This window comes from Crocuta crocuta, unplaced genomic scaffold (assembly GCF_008692635.1).
Source record: "Crocuta crocuta isolate KB4526 unplaced genomic scaffold, BGI_CrCroc_1.0 scaffold384, whole genome shotgun sequence".
Lineage (NCBI taxonomy): Eukaryota > Metazoa > Chordata > Mammalia > Carnivora > Hyaenidae > Crocuta > Crocuta crocuta.
This window is the reverse complement of record NW_027532182.1, coordinates 2273927-2298565: the sequence shown is the minus strand read 5'-3', so window position 1 is coordinate 2298565 and position 24639 is coordinate 2273927. Positions and strand designations below refer to the sequence as shown.

At 49.5% G+C, this 24639-nt stretch overlaps 1 protein-coding gene across 5 annotated transcripts in view; it reads right to left on the bottom strand.

Moving 5' to 3' along the window:
• Positions 1-24639, bottom strand: part of PRR5L (proline rich 5 like) — a 150762-nt gene that overhangs the window by 15772 nt on the left and 110351 nt on the right. For all 5 annotated transcript variants that reach the window (XM_077777466.1, XM_077777467.1, XM_077777469.1 and 2 more), the window contains 4 exons: positions 21978-22026; positions 8735-8792; positions 3863-3954; positions 264-404 (listed from right to left, as the gene is read on the bottom strand). In XM_077777466.1, coding sequence (XP_077633592.1) covers positions 264-404; positions 3863-3954; positions 8735-8792; positions 21978-22026 — 340 coding nt within the window. The remainder of the gene's footprint in view (positions 1-263; positions 405-3862; positions 3955-8734; positions 8793-21977; positions 22027-24639) is intronic.

Sequence of the window (24639 nt, the reverse complement as noted above, 5' to 3'; positions counted from 1 at the left end):
CTTCCCGAGTGACAGGACCCTGCCTCTCTGGCCCCCACCAGGATCCCAGCATGGAGCACAGCACATGGAGCACGGCACCAGAGGCCTCACAGGTGGTCAGTGAAGCTACAGTAAATGAACAAATGAGCTAAGGAAAAGGAACGGCTACACTGAGGAACACGAGCTCAGCTAAGGGTGTGCAGGACTCTTGGTCCCTCCACCGTCCCACAGGGTGTCTTCCTCCCTGGGCCTGGTGGCCACCTCGCCACGGGAGCCTCACCCACCTGTAGGATGAGCAGCATCTGGACAATGGATGAGGGCGGCTGGGACCGGGCCAGCAGCAGCAAGTCACCCAGCTTCACCTTCAGCAGGACCAGGTCGCGGAAGCCCAGCAGGGAGATCTGGCGGATGGTCAGCTCCTGGCCCTGGAGAGGAGAGAAGGGGCAGGGCTGGGAGGTGAGAGTCGGCTGGATACGCCACCAACCACAAGGGGTCCAGGACGACCAGTGTGTACAGAGCACCAGGATGGGCCGGGATGAGGAGTCTGCAAACCTGGGTGGGGGGTGGGAGGTGTGGGCAGACAGCCAGAGTCGAAGATTTGACCCCTGTCCTTCCGAATGAAAGTTTCATTTAAGATAAGGTGTGACTCAGGGGCTCCTGGGTGGCTTAGTTGGTTAACTGTACGAGTTCAGCTCAGGTCATGATCTCACGGTTCATGGGTTCAAGCCTCACGTCGGGCTCTGTGCTGACAGCTCGGAGCCTGGAGCTGCTTCAGATTCTGTGTCTCCCTCTCCCTCTGCCCCTCCCCGACTTCTCTCTCTCTCTCTCAAAAATAAATAAAACTTAAAAAAAAAAAAAAGATAAGGTGTGACTCAATCTGCCTAAGTGACCCAGGACAGTACAAGATACATGACTATGCTGTCATGAGGGGCAAGAGGCGTCCAGGAAGGAAGAAGAAAGGAAGATAGGGGGAAGAGAGAGAAAAGATCAACACCACCCCTGCCCCCCAGGTTCAAGGCTGCTTCCTCAACTTTGTCTGCTCAATATGTAGGGACCTAGCACATGACAGGCAAAGGAGGAAAACACAGGGACTCATCTTGGCCATGTAGGGTGTGGGCAGAGGATGAAAATAGATGATAATCTTAAGAGCTGACACTTCCTAAGCTTCGTGTGCAAGTCACGACTCTAAATATTTTAGAAGGAAATAACACATTTAGTCCCCCACCCTTTAAGATAGGGACTATTATAAAACCTACTTCACAGATGAAAACCCTAAAACACAGGCTTACGGGACTATACCCAGGGTAGAGCTGGATCTCAAACATTACCCATGTGATTTTCGAGCTCCCAAAGTTTCCCAAAAGAGAAAGGAGGGCTTCTTTCCTAGACTCTCATTTGCATGTGTATACACAGCACACACCAAAAATGGGCTACTCTTGGTTGAAGTTGAAGATCATCAAGGTACCTGCCAAATAGGATGAAGCTCTCCATCCCACAAGTCTGCCAAGGTCAAGGAAGTTTTAGATTTCCCATAACTCCTAAGGGTTTTGCAGAAACACAGGTAAGAGTGGTTTTACCATCCCTGTACCCTCCCCCATCCCACCCTAAGAGATGCACACAACCACCGCCAGTGCCTTACAGGCTTGGGTCAGCCAACCCTCCCCCCCTTGATTGCCTCCCCCACAGCCTTAAAGTGCTATAGTTTCTAATTTTTGCCCCACATGCCAGCACGCAGCACTGACTGCCTAGTTCCTCTCGAGGGTTCCTTTCCCTTTATAAGGTAGGAAAACGAAGGCAGGCTTCCACACCCTTGAACACAGTAGGTACTCAAATCACACTTGTCCAACGAGGCAGTAGGTCTCAGATACCTATACAGCCAGGGGCCTCTAAGAAGGATCTGGCTGGACAAACAGACACCTTGGCGTGTTACTACCAGTAGCGAGAGCCCCCAGCTCGGGGCTTCCCATGGTGGGGTGTCTGGGTCAGCCGCGGCAGCAGCACTTGGGAAACTGTGCAGGGAAGGGGACAGACGGGCAGTATCCACCGTCACCAGAGCTTATGATTCTTCAAGAGAAGGACAGTAACATCCTCAGACCCGCATAGCTGGGCTCCTGCCTGGATGTAGGCCAGCGAGGGCCCTTCTTGGCCATCTGACTGTTGTCCCGGGGTCATGCCCGCTCAGATACGACGCTCCCATCCTAAACCCTTCTGGGTACACCCACACGTTGAAATTCCATGCCCTCTGGGTCCCTAGAGAGAGACCCGGGTCTACACACCCCCGCCAGTCACCTGCCAAATAAAACAGAGGATGTCCAGTTGAATGTGGGATGTTTTTTAGTAGAAATGTTTCAAATACTGCATTATTCATTGTTTTTCTGAAATTCAAATTTAACTCAGCATCCTGTCATTTTATTTGCTAAATCTGGGAACCCTACCTCCCCAGTCTGTCTTCTTAGGACCCAGTGCTGGCCTAGAAGTGATTATTACAGGGCATGGGGGCTGGACTGTCCACCTAAATGCTGCAAACTCCCTCATCGGGGTACAGGATGGAGCTGAGGATGGACTCAAAAGAGCAGTGAGCTGTGCAGGCCAGAGGCTTCCACTGACCTTGTTAGGGGCAGGCTGGAAATGGAAAGGAACTCTGGAGGCATAACCTCCCCAATGTTTAAATATTGATACATAGTTAAAACAATCCCACGCTCTCACATAACACCATTCAGAGCAAACAAAGCACATGGGCCTTAGGTCTGGTCCTAGGGTAATTCCTACCACTGCTAATGGTTCAGGTGCTGGGCCCCACACCCACACTTCTTTTTTTTTTTTAATTTTTTTAATGTTTTATTTATTTCTAGGAGAGAGAGAGAGAGAGAGAGAGACAGCATGAGCAGGGGAGGGTCAGAGAGAGAGGGAGTCACAGACTCCGAAACAGGCTCCAGGCTCTGAGCTGGCAGTCAGCACAGAGCCCGACGCAGGGCTTGAACCCACGAACCGCGAGATCATGACCTAAGCGAAAGTCGGACGCTTAACCGACTAAGCCACCCAGGCATCCCCCACACCCACACTTCTGCAAAGCCGGGGGAGACAGGGGCCTTAAGCCCAGGGGTGGAGTGGGGGCAGTGTTCATGCAGGACGAAGAGGTGGGTCTTGGAGAGGAACATCGATTGGTCAGTCTGACTTCGAGGGCGTCCGCTCCGGGCTGGCAATGCCTCCCTCGTCCTGCTGTTAGACTCTGCGGGAAGGTGGGAGGGAACCACCTCAAGTGTTAGGAGGCGCTCAGGTCACACAGTAACACCAAAGAGATGCTGCTCACTTCTCACACGCAATCCCACAGTTTGCAGATGCAACCGAGCTGTGCTCAGAGAAGTGAAATGAGTTTGCCCCAGGCCCAGCCACCGATTGCAAGTCCTGTGTTCTTCCTGCTACATCACTTCTTCGGGAATCCCTTACGGAGGGTGAGGAACATTATTCCCTTCCTGCAATTTGGGACCGTAGGACCCCTGCCTTAAAATCGTGCTTCAAAGAAAGTTGGGGGGTGGGTGGCAGAAAGAAAGGGACAGGAAAGAAAACAGTCTCCCTGCCCCATCTTCTCTACTTCTGAAAAGCTGGAAGAAACAAACCACTCCAAGAATATACAAGGCATATTCAAAACCAAGAGGCTGAAGAGAGCCTACAAATTGCTAGTTATGCAGGCGCGCTCTCTTTGCTTGAGGTCGGATGCTAAACATAGACCAGAGAGCCCTTCAAAGAGCCCTGAGGTCCTTGGCCAACTCTGGGCGCCCAACGTCCTGCCTCTCTCCCCCGTTCGCCAGGAGGCCCGAGTTGGCAAAGGCCAAGGAATGAGACAGAGTGCTGAGGCCGGCAGGAGAGCTCCTCCGAGACTGACCTGAACTGGATAAAATATTGCCTGCAGGGTGGGGAGAGTCTCAGTGAAGAAGTGGTCCCACACTTCAGCCAGAACCTCAATGCGATTTTCACCTACACGAGGGCGAGAAGATGGGAGGGGAGAAAGAAAGAAAAGAATTGGTCATTACTTGCAGGAGAGGCTAGGGACGGCTCCGTGTCAAAGGGAGCATGGGGGCAGGTAGTGAAGCTCCCGACCTACATTTCATCCAGGAGACATGGCTACACATAAATGTGGGAATGGGTGGAAAGACTGAACCGAAAATATGCAAACATGGCTTCTATCCCCCAATCCAGAAAAGGGAGTTGAAGTCTGGAAATCACATAACAATTGCTGCTGTCGTGAGAACGGTCACAACATTCTCAGGCACTGTACTAAACTCGTGGTCTACATTTCACAAACAAACTCTATCCCCTCATTTTACAGGATCGGAGAGAGAGGCCAAGTTGTCTAGCCTAACATCACACAGCTAGAAGGCAGAGCTGGGAATCCTGAATTCATGCCCTTGACCAACATCATCTGGGAGGATCATGTCCACAGTTCTGCATTGTTATGATTTTCTAATCACTGTGACACTGGATTTTCATTCTGGGTTTGAGCTGTCAGGACAGGGAAGTGGAGAGAAGGGTCTGGAAACTGTCACTTCCACCCACCGATTCCACCCACGGAACTCGGGCCCTGCCTCTTGATGCTATACTTACTCTCACCCCTGTGATCCTGAGCCATTGGTCAGGCCCCGCCCCCCAGGTGACATGAGTGACCGACCCTCTGGGTGACCCACTGCCACCGGAAGGCCGTGCCAGGAACTTGGCACTGGCAGAGAGGACCCGGCACAGTGGCTGCTTTCTAATGACCTAGATAACAGAGCTGACTGGGCACTGTCTTTGCTCATCTGAGGCAGAGAAACTGGGTCGGCCAAGATTAGACACTGAAAGATGTGTTTGGCAAAACGCTGCCAGTTCCACTGAAACGGATCTTGAAAGATTCATTTAGCATCTTCTGCCTATTAATTTAATGGACCATAAAAGCAGTGGCTGGGAGAGAGAACAGAACAAGGGCAGAATGAGCAGCTAGCAGGGCCAAAGATGTGCGCATTCTGAAAGGTCAGAGAGAAACATGCTGGGGGGGATGCAAATCCACAGCACCCTGTAATTTCCCTCACCGGGTGCTAATTACACGTTGTTGGGATCACAGACGGACTTCTCTGTCTCTTCCGCCGGCACGGGGTGAGCGTGGGCCCGTCTGTCCTGCTCACCATTATTATTTCTAGTGCCTGGCATATTGCCAGACAGATCAATAAATCAATTTTTAGAAATCTTTGAGTAAATGAATGGCAAGAATCAAGTGTACAGGCTCATGCAGATGCTATGGCTGGTGAGTGAAGGTGGGGGGGTGGTTAACATTTAACCCCAATGCAGGACAGGACAGAACAGGACTTAATAATTAGCTCCAACCTTCTCCTTTGCTCTCAGATCAATAAAACCTCCACAATACGGGCAATTTGGAGGGTCAGGGTGTTTCCTTCTTCCATGTCCTCCCTCTCCTTCTCTAGTCCCCTAAGTATGGATTTTATTTCAGCCCATCACGCTCACCATGCTCCTGCACACCACAGGGCATATGCATGTGCCAGTCCCTTTGCCTAGACTATTCTTTACCCCTCTTTCTGCCTCACCTACATCTGCCTCTTCTCCTAGTTTCAGCTCCAGCATCGCTTCTACAGCAAAGTCTTGCCCATGGGACAAATCTCCTTCTTACAGACTATTTTTTTAAAAAAATATTTATTTAGTTTTGAGAGAGAGAGAGACAGAGTGCGAGCAGGGGGAGGGCAGAGAGAAAGGGAGACACAGAATCCAAAGCAGCCTCCAGGGTCACAGCCATCAGCTCAGAGCCCAACATGGGGCTTGAACCCATGAACCACAAGATTATGACCTGAGCCAAAGCTGGACGCCCAACTAAGGGAGCCACCCAGGCGCCCCAGACTGTACTCTCAGTACCTGCCGTGGTTACGGTGTTATATTTCATAATGATTTGATTCATCTCTCCATCACTGGGTTGTGAGCTAATCCACGAAGGTCTGAAATCCCTAGGATGGTTTTGTTCACCACTGTGTCCCCAGCACCTAGCAAAGTGCCTGGCAGATAGCTGATAATCAACCAGTGTCTGAATGAACAAATCTTTTCAGACGTAGGCTAGGCTAGTTTACGGCAGGGGGGAGCCGGGGAGCTCCAAAGCAATATCTGACACATCAAGCCATCCTGGGACCCGAAACCAAGGCGAACCCAACACCTGGGGAACGTACTTCACAGGAGAAAAGGCTCTTCCAGCTGCTTTACTGATGGCCTGTGTGCTAAGCCTTCCAGTACAAAGACCGGCAGAGGCCTCCTGACGCGCAGGACAGGAGGAGGATCCCGCAGGTCTGTGCGGGCGCCCGCTCACTCCCCTTCACCGCCAGGATGGGAGGCTCGTCGGCACATGAGGTAATCCTTCAACGCGGCAGCAGGAAGGCCCCTCTCCTGGGAACCCGGGTCTAATTGCTGGCTTCAAACTTCACAGAGTAATGGAGGTTTTGTAAAGTGTTCAGAGAAGAACATCAGACTGACACAGGCTCACAAAATGGGGTAGCCCTGGGGAAGAAAGAGTCACAGGGTGGTGGCTTCACCTCCAAAAACAGCCCGTAAGGACTTAGCTCCCATCCAAGGGACTTGGATGGAAGGTTCTAGACAACCACCCTATAAAAACTGTCCTCTGTGCCACAGGAGTTTAAATCACCGGAAGAGTATAGAAGGGGAATGGGGAACTCCTTACGGTCAAGGCCACTAAAGCTCTGGAAAAGGTCCCTGGAGGTAACACGGCAGATCCCGCCCACAAAAGATGAACACGTGGACAAGAGCTGCCTCTGTCCTTGCTGCAGCCATAAGGGACACACGTACAATGTGTCAATAAAACAATTAGGTCCACAGAGTAGTTTGTTCAGCAATAGGATGAATCCTATAGCAAGAGAATCCTTTCCGTGAGATTAAATCTTCCATGGGGTTGTTAATACATGAAACGAAAAGGTACAGAAGTTCTGGCTGAAGACAGGAAAGGCCCTTCAAGGTTCTCCACATGCCCTTTCCCCGTGCCAAGGTGACACGCAGACCCCCGGGCCAGCACGGACCCGGGGAGAACCCTCAGCCCGGTGCCCCATGGCCTGCTTTAGGGCAGAGGCACAGAGCCTTGGGCAAACTTCACTGACCCTGTTCAGCGTCATTCCTGAGCTTTCACTCCAAATGTATCCGTGTCACGGGCCACTGCAGTGGGAGGTATTCAACCTTTCCCTGAAAATACTTACATCCCTGGTTTTGCTTGGAGTCTTTTTCACGAAGCTGGTTTCCCCCATTTGCAGGAGCGCATAGTAGCCCCAGACACCACGCTTCCCTCCCCTCCCCAAGCAAAAAGGCACAAGATAGTCGTCAAAGTCACTCTCTCCAGACTAAGGCCCTGGGCCGCTGGGTGTTCATAAGGCTGAAAAACCCTGAATGCGGCTATACGGAAGGAACACAGGGCTACGGGTTCAGTCAGCTGTCACATATGCGGAGGTTAACTTCTAATCTCTATTCTTCCAAAGGCCTGCTGAGCGCTGCATGTGTGCCAGGCACTGGAACCTTCTGGGGTCAGTTTTACATCCGTCTCCTACTTTGTCTTTCCAGGAGATGCCTCATGGGACAAAAGTCTCCTTCTTGGGGAATGGGGGAAGGATGCTCTACGGCCTGAAATGTCTGGGTCTAGCAGTAAATCTGACCTACAGAGAGGTCTTTAGGCTAAAGTGCAAAAAAAAAAAAAAAAAAGAAGAAGAAGAAGGAACCAGTTTGTGGACCTACTGTGTGCTGAGTATGGTGGTGCTATGCCAGTTACACTCCTCATACTCCCTATAACCCCTAGCTCATTTGGTCATTTTAAAAATGATAAAAACCGGGGCACCTGAGTGGCTCAGTCGGTTAAGCATCTGACTCTTGATTTCGGCTCATGATCTCACAGTTCATGAGTTCCAGCCCTGCCTTGGGCTCTGCACTAAGCATAGTGTCTGCCTGGGATTCTCTTTCTCTCTCTATTTCTCTCTCTCTCCCTCTACCCCTTCCCCCCATCTTTATCTCTCTCTCTCAAAATAAACTTAAAAGATTTTTAAATAAATAATTAGTAAAAACCAAGGCTCAAAGAAACCAGAAACTTGCCCAAAGTCACCCAGGTAGTAGGTGGTAAGCTACGATCAGAATCCACCTTGGAGGTAGCTGAGAGGTAGCCCTTGACAGAGTCGTATGGTTGGCCAATTCCTGCCTTGGTCCCCTTTCCCATTTCCTTTCGGTGCCTTTCTATTCTGCCCATTGGGCTCTAAAATCCTTTAAGGCCAGGAAATCTTCCATTGCTTATCAAATCATCCACATTCAGCAGGGGCCCGCTTGGCCTAATGCCCCCCCACCCCCAAGCAAGTAGGTCTCCCGTCATCCAGGACCCCAACAAAGACGAAAAAGACCACTTAGAAATAGCCTGGTTCAGGCCAGAGAGAACAGCACGGCAAGATCCACAGTGGAATCCATCCCTTCGCAGGAGACCTCCAGCACACATCCTGTGAAACACCCTCACTGAGGGCTCTCGGAAAGGATCACCCCCATCCCACCTCATTTCTCAAAATACAGATCTGACTGGCACAGCCACAAGTGGCTGGCTCCAAGCAAGGGAGGCCGCTCGCTGGAGCAGCGGCAGACGGGGTGAGTCACTCACTTGGAGCCAGCCGCTCTTGGACAGAAGCACTTCAGCTGTCCAAACAGCAGAGGCTGAGTCACAGGGCCCACTATGCGAGCGCTGCCTTGTACTTGCCTTCGCACAGCTTAATCTTCTCCTCCACAAACAACAGGCCTTTGGCAAGAAGCTGGTTCTGTCAGGAGAGAACAAAGAACACAAGGGTTGGGCTACTTCGCGCAGTGACAAAACCTCTTCCGCGTCCGACGGGCGAGGGCACGGGGTTCTAGGCAGTTGTATGCCAGTCAGGCTTCCAAGTACGAGAAGCCTGTTGACCTCTTGGAAGACCAGGCTTTGGGGGGCGCCTGGGTGGCTTAGTCAGTTAAGCGTCTGACTTCGGCTCAGGTCATGATCTCGCGGTTTGTGGGTTCGAGCCCCAAGTCAGGCTCTGTGCTGACAGCTAGCTCAGAGCCTGGAGCCTGTTTCAGATTCTGTGTCTCCCTCTCTCTCTGACCCTCCCCTGCTCACGCGCGCTCTCTCTCTCTCTCTCAGAAATAAATAATTAAAAAAATTAAAAAAAAAAAAAAAAAAAGGAAGACCAAGCTTCGGGAGAAGTCAGCAAGGCATCCCACAGCAAACGAGGGGTCCGGGAGCCAAACCCAACCGCCACTGCCAAACCCAACTGCCATTCCATCCCTCCAAGCGGGGGAGAGGCATGCCACAGGCTTGGCCGGGTCCTACGGCAGGCCTCTGGTGGACACCCAAAGGCCTTCAAGCCCTTCATCTAAATTCAGAAAAGGGAGCATTGAGGGAATGGGAAATTGTGCAGAGATAATATATATTTTCTAAAGATGAATTTAGGGTTTCTCAGGGAAGCATGAAAGAGACTGTGTGCAAAACCTGAAGCAGCCATATGTGTCCACCAGTGACTGTGAGCATAGAAAGGTGTGGAAAGAGAGTACGGCTAAGTCCTTTTACAACTGCACCTAACACCTGTTGAGTGTGCTGCGTGTGTCACAGGGTTTCTATCCTTCATTTCACCTCACTGCAACCTTCCCAACAGTCCTATCCAGTTGGTGCCATCACCCTCGCTTGACTGACGGTCAGTGACCGCGTACAGGAGACAGTCCTTCCCCTTCCAGCAGGTCTCCCCACCCAGACCCCTTCCTTCCCTCGAAGGGCTGGCGCTGGTCCCCTAGGAAGTGAAGAGGCCTCTCCGCAGGTCACGGAAGCTCCAAGAGCCTCTCCACTCACCTCACATTATCGGATTATCAAAGGCCTATGCTTACGGGGTAGGAAGCCCATGGTGATATGTATCTTGCAGAAAACCAAATGCATTTCTTAGTATTCTCCTTTACAAAACCCTAAAACCCTGTTGCAGTGATAACAAGAGCATGCATAGCAGAGAGGAAAGAATTTGGTATCAGATGGGGGCTCAAGTCCCAGCTCAGCCACCTTCGAGCTGTGTGATCTCCAACTTTCTCTAATTGTTAAGTTCCTCAGCTGTAAAACAGCACCATACCAGCAACATCATAGAGTTCTTATAAGACTCAGTCATTACACACACACACACACGCACACACACACATACACACGCACACACACACATATACACACACACACACACACACAGTATTTCATGTGCTCGGTACTCAGTGGCAATGGGCAATGATGATAATAGTTGCTTTCTTAGCCCATCTATCTTCACAAAGGAGTGGGAGGAATACAGAGTCAGTAATGAATGAGCCTACATCAAATATATTAAAATATTTTGTCAAAGGAACTGTCACATTTCTGTGACTCATACATATAAGCCAAATTTCAGAAGCCCTATTAAAATTCACAAGATATGATCTAACTTCAAAAAGTAGCTGGTCAGTGGTGTCAAGACGGAACCCCAATTCAAAGTTAGAATGACATCTTCTAGGGAAACACCAACTCTGTTAAAGGAGACAAAAATCAATTCCTTTACATAGAACTATGGAACAGAGAGGTGGTTATGGCGAAACCCCGCCTGCGGCCTCCACCTTCCAGCCAAGCAAATGAGTGCCAGCAGCTTCCGGGTCAGAAAGCAGCAAAACACCACAGCACCAAATTTAGACTGTCAGAAGCAAGGCTCTGTGACAGCTGGGCTGGACCGGAATGGACTGTGGAGGTGCTGCCAGAGGCAATCGCCCCATCTGCCTGTTTCTGAGCAGCTGGGCCTCAGGTCTCTGTGTGGGTCCCTTTCACCTGTCCAGGCGAGGTTCTCAGAACTTCCCCTGGGCTCTCTGTGCAAGGGCTCCTGATGCCAACACTCTGTCACCTCCTCTAATGCCAACACGGATGTCCCAGGCTTCTTCCAAAACAACTTTACAGCCCTCCGAAAGGTCACGCTTCTGTAGTTCACCTGTGAATGTGATCGAGGCTCCCTCTAAATGCATTTTCGTGACTTTGCCCCATCATGTCTATATTTTAAACGGCAGAGGTGGAGGTGGGGGAGGGGAGAACAGGAAGTACTGAGAACAGAGACAGAAAAGCCTAGTCCAGGCTATATCATGAGTTAATCAAAGGAACAAATTCAAACCCTGTATCATATGCATCAGGTCGTCAGGGGTGAAGGCCATTTCTTATTTCAGTGCCCATGGCTCTGAGAACAGTGCCCCAAACACAGCAGATGTTAATAAACATTGGCTGAGTGTATATATTGCCTGTTTCGGTGCTGAAGACCATTTTGAACTTTTAAGAAATCAAGATACGAGACAGAATATGTAGAAGAGGAGAGAAAGTGATACAGGGTCCCTAAACCTGATGACGTTTTCTTTAGCTGATAAAAATCACTTGGATCTGTACCTTAAGGGTAAACTTTAAAAGATGGCCCAGTTTCTTCTTCCCTCTCTCTCCTACTTCTTCCTCCTTCAAGGAGATATTTGGGGTGAAGAAGCCATTTTTTTTTTCAATGAAAAGGAATTGGTTGTGTATGATAGAGAAAAGGAAAAGAAAATACTCTTTTTAAAATTCTCATGATAGGGGCCTGGGTGGCTCAGTCGGTTAAGCGTCTGACTTCGGCTCAGGTCATGATCTCACGGTTCGTGGGTTCGAGCCCCGCATTGGGCTCTGTGCTGACAGCCAGCTCAGAGCCTGGAACCTGTTTCAGATTCTGTGTCTCCCCCTCTCTCTGACCCTTCCCTGCTCACGCTATCTCTCTCTCTCTCTCAGAAATAAATAAAACATTAAAATACAATACAATACAATACAATACAATTCTCATGATACACAGCATGGCAATTCTGTAACTTAGACCAAAATAAGAGCCACAAAAACTTGGGCTCAGGAGGGGATTTAAGGAGCGTCTAGCAATTCTGCCACCTCCCAGCCCTGTGGTCAAAGTCCACTGGTCACCACAGGTTGGATGAGATCTCAGTGGACTCCTCTTCCAGGAAACTAAAGCACCTCTCAAAGGCATCTTGCAGATTCTTCTATCCCTGGGCATTTGTGCTCTTACTCCACCATTGAATAACTGGTCTCCAGCTTTTATTTGTCATGTGCATGCAGAGGAAGGATCTTTGGGGCCAGCCCAGCCCCCAGCCCCCCGCTCTCTAGAGAATCTCCCATTTAATGGATCTGTGCCTCGCTGTGCAAGCTCAAACCCCTTGATCACAGCCTGCATCTCTGGCTTAGCTGACTGGCCTGCTTCCTACCCCATTGCTGACCCAGGTCTCAACCTGAGCCAATAATCTTCTCTCCTGGGAATCTGCAGTCACACGGGCCCCTGCCCACCAAAACGTCCTATGTTCCTCCGGGCCTCATGGTCTGAAGGGCTTCCTGCTTAGGGGTGAATGCTCTGCAGGTGCCATTTCAATTCTTAATATTTTCATCTTTGACCTTGCATTTTATAAGTGAAATCGGATAGGGCTCCCTTGTGGCCCTGCCTCCTACCACCTCCCCAGGAGGGTTTTGTCAACACCTGCTCCCCACCCCCGCTCCCCACCCCGCTGGCCTCACAGGGTCTCCCTCACCCTGCCCCCCTGCGCTGTCCTCCTATTCCCCGAGATGCTGGGGGGCCCAGGCCCAAATGCAGGGAGGGTAGGGTTGGGGGCATGCCCCACAGCGCCTGGGGAGGGGCCCGGGGGCCGCCCTCCCCGCCCTGGGTGGCCAAGCTGTGGCTCGAGTGCTGGTAACTCAAGGAGGACCTCTTGGCCGTCCCGGATGTGTGTAGTGAGGGTGTGAAGGTGGCAATCTCTCGGGGGGTCTCCTGTCCACCACGGGCTGCAGCCGTGGGCCCGCGGGAAGGGGAAACTGACCTCCTCAACCCTGGCCATGGCCAAACTTTCATTTTGCAACCGGGCCCTGGAAATTAGGAAGCCCACCCTGTGTGCTGCTCACTTCACCTCAGGATACGCCAACCGGACATCTGCGGGGCTTACGGCTGCCGAGAAAGCCCCCTCCCACGCCCCAAAAAAGGCACAAAGGAAAAAGAAAAGAAGCAGCCTTGACTCGGGCATCCATCTTGCACAGTCTGCCCGCCTAAGCATCTCTTCTCCCTGGAACTCCCCTCACCGCATTCCCAGCCCTTGACAAAGGCAAGACTCGGGAAGGCGCTGAGGACATGCTTGCTGCAGGCCATGGTGACGGGGCTGGGGGGGTGCCAGGGCTGGGAAGAACCCGGCTGTTCTCTGGTCCCGCTCCCTGCCCGATGGCAGCAACCGCATCACCCCCCCAGCCTGATGGCTTCAAGCCAAACACCGCTTGCATTAAATAGCAGCCACCTAGGAAATGATTTGGGACCAGGAACGAGGCTCGCTGTTACTTAGTGTCCCGCCCCGTAAATGAACTTAGATGTGGAATACACGGCACTCTAATCAAGCGGCAGAGTAGCCTGGACGTGAAAAACAGCCGACACGTCTATATTTTTTCTAAGACGTCAAAACATAGGCCGCCAACAGAAAAACGAGGCTCAGCTAGGAAAAATGCAAAACAACAAGGCTGTCTGGGGAAAGGCATCCAAAACCACCCAACCTTGAGTGGGTAGGACAGGTTCAGCTCATCCTAGGTGATCGCGGAGGACACGCAGGAGGAGGCGGGGAGGGCAGAGGAGAAGGTGGGCTTGTCAACAGTGTGCGCCTCCTGTCAAGCAGGTACCTCCCCAAACCCAGCACAGGGACTCAGGAAAACAGGGAACCCACAGGCTTAGGGGTGGGGGTGGGGAGCAGGACACTAAGCCCATCTTCCCCGAGGAAAGAACTTTCCAACATCAGGAATCCTGTAAATGCTAAGGCTGCCTGCCGCTGCTTTAGCGATGACGACGACGACGACGATGGAAGAATGACAGGGGAGTTAGTCACTGGTTTTTACTCTTGTCAGGCACTGTATTAAACCCTTTGCATGCTCAAGCTCATGTACCTTTGCCACAAACTATGCCCTTTGCACAGATGAAGAAACCGAGGCTCAGAGTAACAACTAGCAGATGTGAGACCAGAACTGGCACCCAGATTGGTCTGAATCTGAACCCAGGCCTTTCCCCCATTATATTCCCCTGGTTTATTTTAGCAATGATAAAAATATATATATATAGATACAAATAGCTACTGTATGTTGACCGCTCCCTAGATAGCAAGCACTTTGCATCTACATTGTCTCATCTACAAACCACATCAACTTTTTGAAGTAGGTACCATGATCACGGCTAGCATATCACTAAGAGAAATGAGGCTCAGAGAAGTTCAGTGAGGCGCCTGCAGTTACCCAGCCAGTGAGCTTTCCAGCAAGGACCGGAATCCAGAGCCCCCTGGAAGAAGGGCTGGTGCTTTTAGCCATCGGGTTCTTCAGCCCCGTCGTCTGGAAACGTTTCTTATGCCCTTGCCCTCAGGGGAAAGTAAAGGAGATTGCATTAGGATCACACATATGGGGCGTAGCTGGTTTAAGAAATCTCGGGTGACAGGACAGAGTTCCACCTCAAAGCCTCTATCCAGCTAGGTCATTTCCACTGCCCAACCCTGCTACTACTCGCTTCCCAAATCCTGCCTCTCCCAAAGTACTTCCTCAGGGCCTCCCTCTCCACTGTCCACACATGCTCACTGTCCAGCAAGGCGCACACAGGGCTCCCAGGTGGGTTCCATTCCCAAATGAGACCTTCTTTCCTGCCCCGGAGGCACCTAGAAGCACGCCACTCTGCCTACCGTGCACTGGTGTTAGCCAACAACTCTCCTCCAGGCCTGTTTCCAGTGACACCAAGATCCACAGTGGTTCCTGGCATGGGCCCCGAGCCAGGCATGGAAACTACAGGCCACCTCCTTTTTTCCCCTCTGCAACTTCGGAAGTGCAGCCACCATGTCTAAGGATGTCTGCATTTCCGCGAACCTGGACACCTTCCTGAATAAGCAACAAAGAGTCTTATAAACATGACTGGCCCCCAAGCCCAGAGAGTTCCTAATACACCAAGTCCCAGTGTGGGGAGGGGCGGCGGGGAGGGGATGTGGGGGCGTGATGAGACCAGACAGAAATCCCCAGATGGGAGTGTGAAGAAGACAAAAGACTTGGTACGTATGCGAATCCTTCATTTAGCACCATCGCAGAGGTAACTTAGAGGGTGAACTACAGCTTTTAAAAGTTATTTTACAAGGAAGCCAGAAAAACTCTCCCTGTCTGTTTCTCTGGGCACCAAAAATAAATTAAATAAGTAAGTAAGTAAATAAATAAATATTTAAAACACCGAAATTTCTCCTCCCTGGAGTTTTTCAGGGGATGCCTTACGGGCATTTTAGCATTTAGAGTACAATCCAGAAGATTTTTCTTCCATGGCCAGAGGGCCTGGGTCTGATACTTGCTCTACTTTTTACGAGCCGTGTGATCATGGATCAGCTCCTCACGAGCCCTGCGATCCTGGATCAGCTCTGAGAGCTGGGGCAGTGCATCTGTAGGGCGGTAACCACGGCTTCCTCCTCGGCTGTCGGGAGGAGAAAGTGACGGCGCGGGGAACATGCTCTGAGCATTGCTCAGACTTGACCAGGCAGCAGAATCACGGAGTGCTGGGCCCTGTCCCCACGGTGTCTGAGTCTGTGCAGCTGAGGCGGGGCCTGAAAATCTGCCTTCGCAACACGCTCCCAGGTGGTGCCGATGATGCTGGTCCAGGGACCACACTTGGAGAACCGTCAGCCTCAAAGAATGCCTGGTGTGTAAATGCGTGAAGATGTTCGCCGTTGTGACTATGGTTGTTTTTGTCCTCCGTATAACTCTTTTTAAAAAAATGTTTATTTGGGGTGGGGGGCGGGAAGGGCAGAGAGAAAGAGAAGGAGTCACAGAATCTGAAACAGGCTCCAGGCTCTGAGCTGTCAGCACAGAGCCTGAAGTGGGGCTCGAACTCACGGACTGTGAGATCATGACCTGAGCCAAAGTCGGACACTTATATAGTCGTCCCCTCCATACAGCTCTTAGGCAGCCTCTGAGAAAGTTGCCACGGTGCTTCCCATGCCTGACAACCATTTCTCAGCCCTTCCAGCTCAGTCTTTATCCCTCATGGTCACTGACCTGCTGAACGTTCCCACTTACCAGAACACCACGTGTTCCCCGCATCTACCCCTGCCTTCCATCCTTCCTCCACTGCTGCCTTAAACCTGGCTGTTGCCATCCCCTGCCTGCTCTATAGGAAATCACCCAATTTCATACATAATGGATTCCTGAAAACACGTACTCGTGTGGAACAAGACACTTAACATGATGTTTGGAGGAGTTCTGTTCCCACGGAGCTAAGAAGGATTATAAAATCCCTAATTACACCTCACCTTCGGAGCTCATCTTCGGGTGATCGATTTTCAGCATTTTGCACCTACGTGTTCCCTCTTTAACAATTGAATGTGCAATCACCGAAGTCCAATGAGGCTAAAGATCTGCCATTTCAGCATGCCTGCTGCTTTTCATCTTTATCTCAATTATATTAAGACCTATGGTTATCAATTTCGAGATCCATTTTTCCATTTATCCTCATTAAGTGTGAGAAAAAGTACAATAAAAATATTCAAATAATTGCACAGATTCCGGGTAATTGCTGAGGCGATTAAGTATGGCAGGTCTGCTGGCAGGGAACGCGGCTGGCTGGCGGGAACTCCCACACAGTGTAGCCTGAGACATCCAGGGGTCCTTCTTGCAGCCCCCCAGCCAGGCACCACCCCATTCCCTCCCCTCACAGCACCCCAGGACAGTTCCAGGCCACCCCAAATTTACAGACTCCACGAGGCCTTCCCTCCAAGTACTGGCCAAATCCACAATGCAACCTCTTAACCATCTTCTCCCCTAAGGGCATCAGCCTCTCCCCTCTTCCCTGTCTTTTCACTGGAGCTCAGCTCCCTTGTTCAAAGCCCCATCTCTTGCTACTCTCTGTCTACCTAATCACCTTTTTCCTTTTGGCAAATCCCACATGTTTGGGAAGACGTCCCAGGCTGACCAAAGAGGAGCTGAAACTTTCTACCTCTAGTCAATTTGGGTTTGGGAAAAAAAAAATCACATCAAAGTGGTTTCCCCAATCTTTATCATCGCTCCACCTGGTAAGAATCTGTGGATTCTTATAAGTCCCACAGATAAAGCCCCCATCTTTGTCCCTACAAAATATATTTATTTTGGGCCTGTTTGAAAGCCTTTACCATCCACTGAGGTTTCCAGTTAACACTACGCTGTGTGGTGCCTGCTCCCTGCTCTGTCTTCAATGTCAAACTTCACAGCGGCCATGAATTTCTATGGGTCTCCTCCTTCGGATCCGCCATGCGCCATAAGCCCTTGATGAATCTTCCCTGAGAACGATGAGCAAAGAGGAAACTGGCCTCCTGGGACTCTCCCAAGACACAAGCGGTAGGTGGAAGTCTTTATACCAAACACTACCAGGCCATCCGTGACCTCTTGGCATCGGGGTGACTAAAGTTCCCCTTTTCCTAGGTACTGTCTTGTTCAGAGCCACTGACTAGAAACAGTTTCTGTATCAAGCAAAACTCTAGTTTCGCCAAAAGGGAATTCAACTTTCGGGGCTTGGGGTAAAAGCTGATAACAAACACAACACAGCCGGCAGATAGAGGAACACAGAAAACTCTATCTGCGGCCCCTCCCGCCCCCATGCCCTGCACCATCAACATGGTTAACCACTAATTAGGTGACAGAAAAATGTAGAGCACTTCCTACCATCGTTTCCAAAGTTATAAGGAAACAGTTACCCCCACAGAGCTGTCTCTAGGATGCAGAGCTCCCCTGGGAAACCCCAGCTTTCCTTCCCGGCCCAAAACAGAGGGAAAGAGAAAATTCAACACTGGAAATGTCAGATTTTTTTTTGGCCAGTGTCTTATGGAAGTCTATCTGGGCTTCTGGGGATCAAATGGCCCGTCTTCTCTGTGTGCAGACACAAGATAAGCACTCTTTTTCTACCTGCTTCCCCTCTGCCTTCACCTCAGGTCATCTTCATTATTCCTCACTGAAGATACTCTTCGGTGAGTCTTTCCTTAAAGCGACAAAGTGCGAATGTTCATCTTCAAAAGCAAAGCCTCAGAGAAGGTTCTGCAAGTAGCTGGGGGCCTGGGTCCTAGGAGACGCGAGTTCATTGCTGAACGCAGATGGTAGGGAGGGACCATCCCATCCTCCACACAGAGGAGCCCAGTGCCCAAAGAGCCCCTTCCTCATCCTCTCCAACAGTCACATCCATGGCTTTGGGCTGTCACCTGCGCCCTTGGGTTCTGGTCCTTTGTCCAAGGACCTCTTCCCTCCTCCTTGCTGGATGCTTGGTCTTCCCGGAGCTCATTCAGACTCTTCCTTCTTGAGAGCACATCTGCTAGATGAATGTGGAGGCCAGCCTCTGTCGCCCTCCCTCCTGGACTTCCGTCCCCGCTTCCGTCCTCCGTCATGCACAGTTCACGCACGGCTTGGGAACCAGCACACTTTCAAGCGGTGCCCAGCACTTTCCAAACCTGAACCTCTCCCGAACCCCCTTCACCACCTGGCTGTAGCCAGGGCCACCTAAATGGTTATTCTTTGCATACTCTTTTTCTTACATCGATCCACTTTTTTAAAAACATAAATATGTTTACAAAGGAAATTGTAGCAACATCATTTGCCATGAATAGAATGTAAGTCAACCATCAACACGATGCAAAAGAAAAAAAAATTATGAAATCTTAATTAGTCTCCCTAGCTGAAGACACCAAGTTCGAGGCCTGCTCTCTCTTCCTGAAGCAAAGGGATCACCAAATCCTGCAGAAGCGTCAAAGATACAGATAAAGCAAGACCCTCCCTGGGCACAATGAGAAGCGCTAATGGAAAAGAAAGGAAAATACGTTCTAGCCACAAAGACCCATCTGATTTAACACCATTGTGCACATCACCTAGAATCATGGCCTGGATCTGGGGTAAGACAGCCCCTTCCTCTCTCCCAAGAAACTTCACCGGGCATCCCCTCTGTTCCAGGTACTTTCCAGGGACCAGAGGGCCAAACACCTTTTTTATTTTTATTTTTTATTATTATTTTTTTAGTGAAAAAGGGCTCTGCATCCACAGGAGACTTAAAGCCTGCATTTAAATAGTGTCCAGGCTAGCTTCTCTCCAGTCTAGCACTAAGGAAAACCCCAGATTCAAAACTGTGAAAACCAGTTCCCACCCCACACCCCCAGAAAGAGATTCAATATTCACCCAGCAGTTTCTCTGATGAAGCTCTCAATAGAAAAGGGCATGTGGTTATTAGTTAAGTGTTTGGCATACTTTGTAAGCAGCATTAACCGCCCCTCAAAACCTCAGGGCCTCCCAGATAAACAAGTCCCCACCCAAGTGCCCTTCCCCACCCGTGCTAGGGGTAGCCCCCGTGCCAAAAGACAACTGACATTTAAAACCCGATTGAAACCACACCAAACTCTGTCTACTTTAAATGTCAACGAGGAAGGCGGGCGGGCTGGCAGCTTTCTCCAGGACTGATTGAAAAACCACTTCTCTGTAGTTGGATTTAAAAATCAATGACTACAGACAGCAAGAGAAGAGGCCAAGGACAAGGCTGACCTTTGAGTCAAGGGCAACTGAGATGATTCACATTTGTAACTAATTACCTCTTTCTTAATCTTTATGTTTGTCTCTCCCTGGACAGGGGCTTTTTCTTTCAAGCAGCTGAGACATCTGACCCGACCAAATTCCAGGCTTCTGTTGGGTCTTGTTTTGTCCATATTTATAGTGGCCATTCTCTGCGGTGTGTGTGTGTGCATGTGTGTGTGTGTGTGTGTGTGTGTGTGTGTGTGTGTGTTTTAAAGGACTACCATCTGTCATTCTTTAAAAGTGCACATAAAAATTTAAGCTTCCCGAATCTTGGTAAGAAAAAAAAGAATGCTAGTAGTATTTTTAAGACCTAAAAATTCTTAAAACTCTCTTAAATAAAAGTATGTTCTCTTTGGATACAGAATAGCACCACCAACCTGAAGCCAAGAAGTTATGCATTTTTATGTTAGTTTCCCATTGAAAGAGATGGATGACTTTAGAATAATAAATATGCATACAGATAAATTTAAGAACCACATGACTCTGTCTTCCTCTGTGCTAATCACTGCTCTGAGCACTTGACAAATAACAATTTATTTAGTCCTCAAACAACTTAGAAGATTAGGTCCTATTACCCCTGGTTTTATAGAACAGAAGACGAAAACACAGAGAGGTAAAGCAACTTGCTCAAGCTCACACAGCTGGTAAGTGGCTATGCTGGGCACTGAACTCAGGTAGTCTGGCTTTAAGGGACATACTCTTAACCACTCCCCTACTCTGTCCCCTGCCCAACACACACATTATGTGCTAAATGCTTTGCGCGTGTTATTTCATATAAGCCATACGATGACCTCTAAGGTAGGTCATATTTTTGTTCCCATTTTACAGACGGAGAAAATGAGGCATCTTGCCCAACGCCACTCAGCTAATTAGTGAGGAAAAGCAGAAAGTCTGACTTCACTGAGTCTATCACACTATCAGTTACTCACTGTCAAACAACATGTCCCCATGCCCTCCCCCATGTGCCTCTGAGTGGAGTCAGCAAAACAACTTATGTCAGTGGATTAGAAACTATCCTCTGAGGGGTGCCTCGGTGGCTCAGATGATTAAGCTTCTGACTCTTGATTTCAGCTCAGGTTATCATCTCACAGTTTGTGAGTTTGCGCAGTGTCAGGCTCTATAATGACAGCACGGACCCTGCTTGGGATTCCTTCTCTCCCTCTCCCTCTGCCCCTCCCCCACTCATGCACAAACACTTTCTCACTCTCAGAATAAAGAAATAAACTAGGAAAAAAAGAAGAAGAAAAATAAATAAACCATCCTCTAAGTGAATCTGGAACCTTGAATTCATTAGCCTCATAACAGCAGTGTTTGGGCAGGAGGGATGTCAGATTACCTGATCCAATTATCCTTAACAGAACAGCCCAGGAGGCTTAGTGACAAGAAGTCACTTGGCCGAAGGGTACATATAGTTACCCCAAATTAGATGCCATCCACGGGGGAGAGAGCGAATGTTGCTAAAGCAGCAGTTCCCACAATGCAGTCTGAGGTCCCATATCCCCAGACCTTTTCCACATGGTCAAAACTTCTTCTGAATGACACTAAGCCACAATTTGCCCCTTTCCTTGCATCTTCCATCAGTGTACCGTGCAGGCTTCCAGAGAGTACATGATGTGCAATCCCACAACAGACTGAATGGGAAACAGATAGGAGGGTCCGTCCAGCTATCTTCTATGAAGCCAGAGGGCGCAGAGATGTGCAAATGTAAAATAATGCCTCTCTTCTATTTTTTTATTCCGAAAAAGTTACTTTTCACAAAAATGCTATTTATTTATTTTATTTTTTTTTTTTTAATTTTTTTTTTTTAATGTTTTATTTATTTCTAGGAGAGAGAGAGAGAGACAGCGTGAGCAGGGGAGGGTCAGAGAGAGAGGGAGTCACAGACTGAAACAGGCTCCAGGCTCTGAGCTGGCAGTCAGCACAGAGCCCGACGCGGGGCCCAAACCCACGAACCGCGAGATCATGACCTAAGCGAAAGTCGGACGCTTAACCGACTAAGCCACCCAGGCGCCCCCAAAAATGCTATTTAGACTAACAGTAATAGGTTTATTATTTAAATGACTTAAATACTTTAAGTTCCTCAGGTTCAATCTCTAATATGGTGAAGACAGAGATAACCCAAATAACTGATCATTTTTAAGAGTGTAAGGAAGACCACGAAGCCTGAGAACCACTGTCCGAGACCGTATTCTCCACAGAAGCAGGGACCACACTGGCCCTGTGCATATCAGGGACTCTGTACATGTAATTTCGGATGTTGAAGGAATGCCCAGGTGTACAGGACTGGCCATCCCTTTAGGTACGTATATCCACATGCATTATAATGACAGATACTCAGACTCACACAGCTTACCTGGAAATAGTCTGTAATGAATGATCCAAGTTCACTCTTCAGCAGCCTCCTGGGGAGAGAGAAACACTGTCAAGTAACCCTTGATGGTAGGAGGCTAATTCATGGATGCATGACAATGAGAGAGTGCTCACCCATGGCATAGGGACCAGGGCCAGGTCTAAGAAGGGAGTGTGCTAGGCTCTAATAATACCTCTACACCAAAGTTATTAGGGGATTCAGGCAATGGAAATCCGACAGGGGTATCTGTTTGTTAGCTCACTCTACAAAGATGACCATCGCCAGAGGGCAGTCACAGAAGATTCTAACAGAGTTTGTAGAACCAAGCTAAGGGACTCTGGCTTCATGTGAAGAGAAAAAAAAAAGGAAAGAAGAGAAAGACCATAATTTTATAATCCTCCATATTTGTGGACTTTATGGTTTAAAACAGATTTTTCACACATTCTTCAGCCAAGGATTGAAGGACTGTAAAGTATGTGTGAGAGGAGGACAACTATTATCCCTCCAACATAAGTAAAGAAACAGAGGCTCAGAGAGGTCCCCAAAATAAACCAGTGGCAGAGTGAAGACTCAAACCCAGGCCTTCTGCAACATCAACATCTTTCCCCATCATCCCACCCTGCCTTTCTTCCAATTCCATCAGAGACATTCAACGTGGTGTCACAGTTTGGATGGTCTTACCACCCACCCCCAAGTGACTGAGGCAGTCGTTCAAAGGGGACTACAAGAGGGGAAACAGATTTTATTGATCCGGCAACGTTTATTGAGCTTCCCTTGATGTGCCAGACACCCAGGCCAGCACCGGGTGTACAGAAGTGAATAACCAAGACAGATGAGGTCAGGGTGGTGTGGATCCATAGTGTGTTAATAAATACACTCTCACTGTAATTTCAAAGAGTCTTAAGAGCTAAAAAAAAAAAAGAATTTTAAAAATAGAGGTGTTGGCACCAGGTCCCTGTCTTCCTGTGACAAATCATGGGACTGCCCTGCTGATCTTTCTTTAATTTGATCCAAACAAGGCAGGCGATGAAGCTAAAACCAAGAATAAATGGCCGTCCAGATGCGGCGCGCTCCCTAGGGGGCACCCTCCTCATGACTTCAGATTTGTTTCATCCCACCAGTCATGGTCATGAAGGAGAAATGCTCAGGCTTCTGACAACACCTGCTGGGTACCAACTCCCCCACCAAAATGTGTTCTCACATGTTCTCCACATCCTGGAGAAACAGGAAGGGAGAGTGAGGTAGCATTATGTGCAGATCCTAGATGCAACAGGGTCAAACAAGAAAAAGAGACACCCACGATCTCAATTCTTGCACCAGACAGAGCCCTGGAAAGCTGCAAACATGTGTTCTGCAAGGAAAATACCACCTTTTCCCCAAGATAGACAATGTACCTGTGGTGGATGCCACGTTTTGAGATCTAATGTAATGGCAGCCTCCCGGAAGGCTGCCCCATCAACACAACCCAGGAGCTCCCCCAGATGGTAGGCAGACCTGACAGAAATGGGGAACCCTCATCCATCAGAAGGCTGAGGGCAGGCTGCTCATCGCTGCTCTTGGAGGCTAGAAGTGTCTCTCAGACAGAAAACAGAAACCCGGCAGGTAGCCCCAGATGGAGGCTCTCAAACAGGAAGAGTCAGAGAGGCCACTTCTGACTGGGGGCCACTGGGAAGTCTTCGCGGCCACTGGGAAGCCTCAAAACCATAGTTGAAGAAGCTGGGCTTCCTCAAAAGGTGGAAAACCAAGTCCTAATAATGGGTTACCTACACACATCTCAGGCACTCATGACACTGAGGGGCTGACATGGCTCTGAGACCAAATAATATGCTATGGAGTTGGTGTTCCAAGGAATCTGTGCTGGGAAACTGTGCTCATGAAGATGCTTTGGGTAAAATGCAAAAAGGAAGATGTCAGTGGTAAGGGTAGTCCTTCAAGGTCAACAACCATGGAAAACCCTGCTGGAGCACGTTGGATGAGGGACCTATGCAAATGTAACCATTGTTAATGGAGGCTAGACATGGGTAAACAGGTGATGACTGCCCAGGGACATTTCACAGTGGTACTCTGGGTGCATCCTGATGCTACCCAAGTGACGAATCCAAGAAGTATCTCCCCCTACCCATCAGGGCAGGCAGAAAGGCTGGGGCCTCGAGTGAGTGGGAGGTACAGCAAGTTATGGTAAGGCCAGGGCTGCAACAAGCCATGGCCAAGGCCAGAATTTTGCAGAGTGTTACAGGGACACAAAGCGTGGGGCAGAAGTCAGCTGATAAAGGGGCAGAGGCTAAGGACTGAACTTGACATAACCACCAAGACAAAGGCATGGCAGAAAGGACTCTGAAACTACAGGCAGCCACGCCAGGGGCGAGGAGAGGGTGATGGATGAGATCAAGCCACAGAGCATAGAGAGCTCCCTCCACCGCACTGATGAGGCTGACCATTAGTCCTTTACTGAGGAGGAACCAGACACAGGAATGCGCACAACCCGCTTTATAGACCTTAAACATAATGGACCACGTATAACTAGGTATGGGAAGAGAACGAGACCCTGGTCTTTTCCTCTACCCTGAGTTTAAAAAACCCTGTCCACTAAGTATTGTTAGTTAGACTTAGCTGAACAGAACTGACCCCATCTGATCACCGAAGCCAACATTCAGTTTTCCCAGCG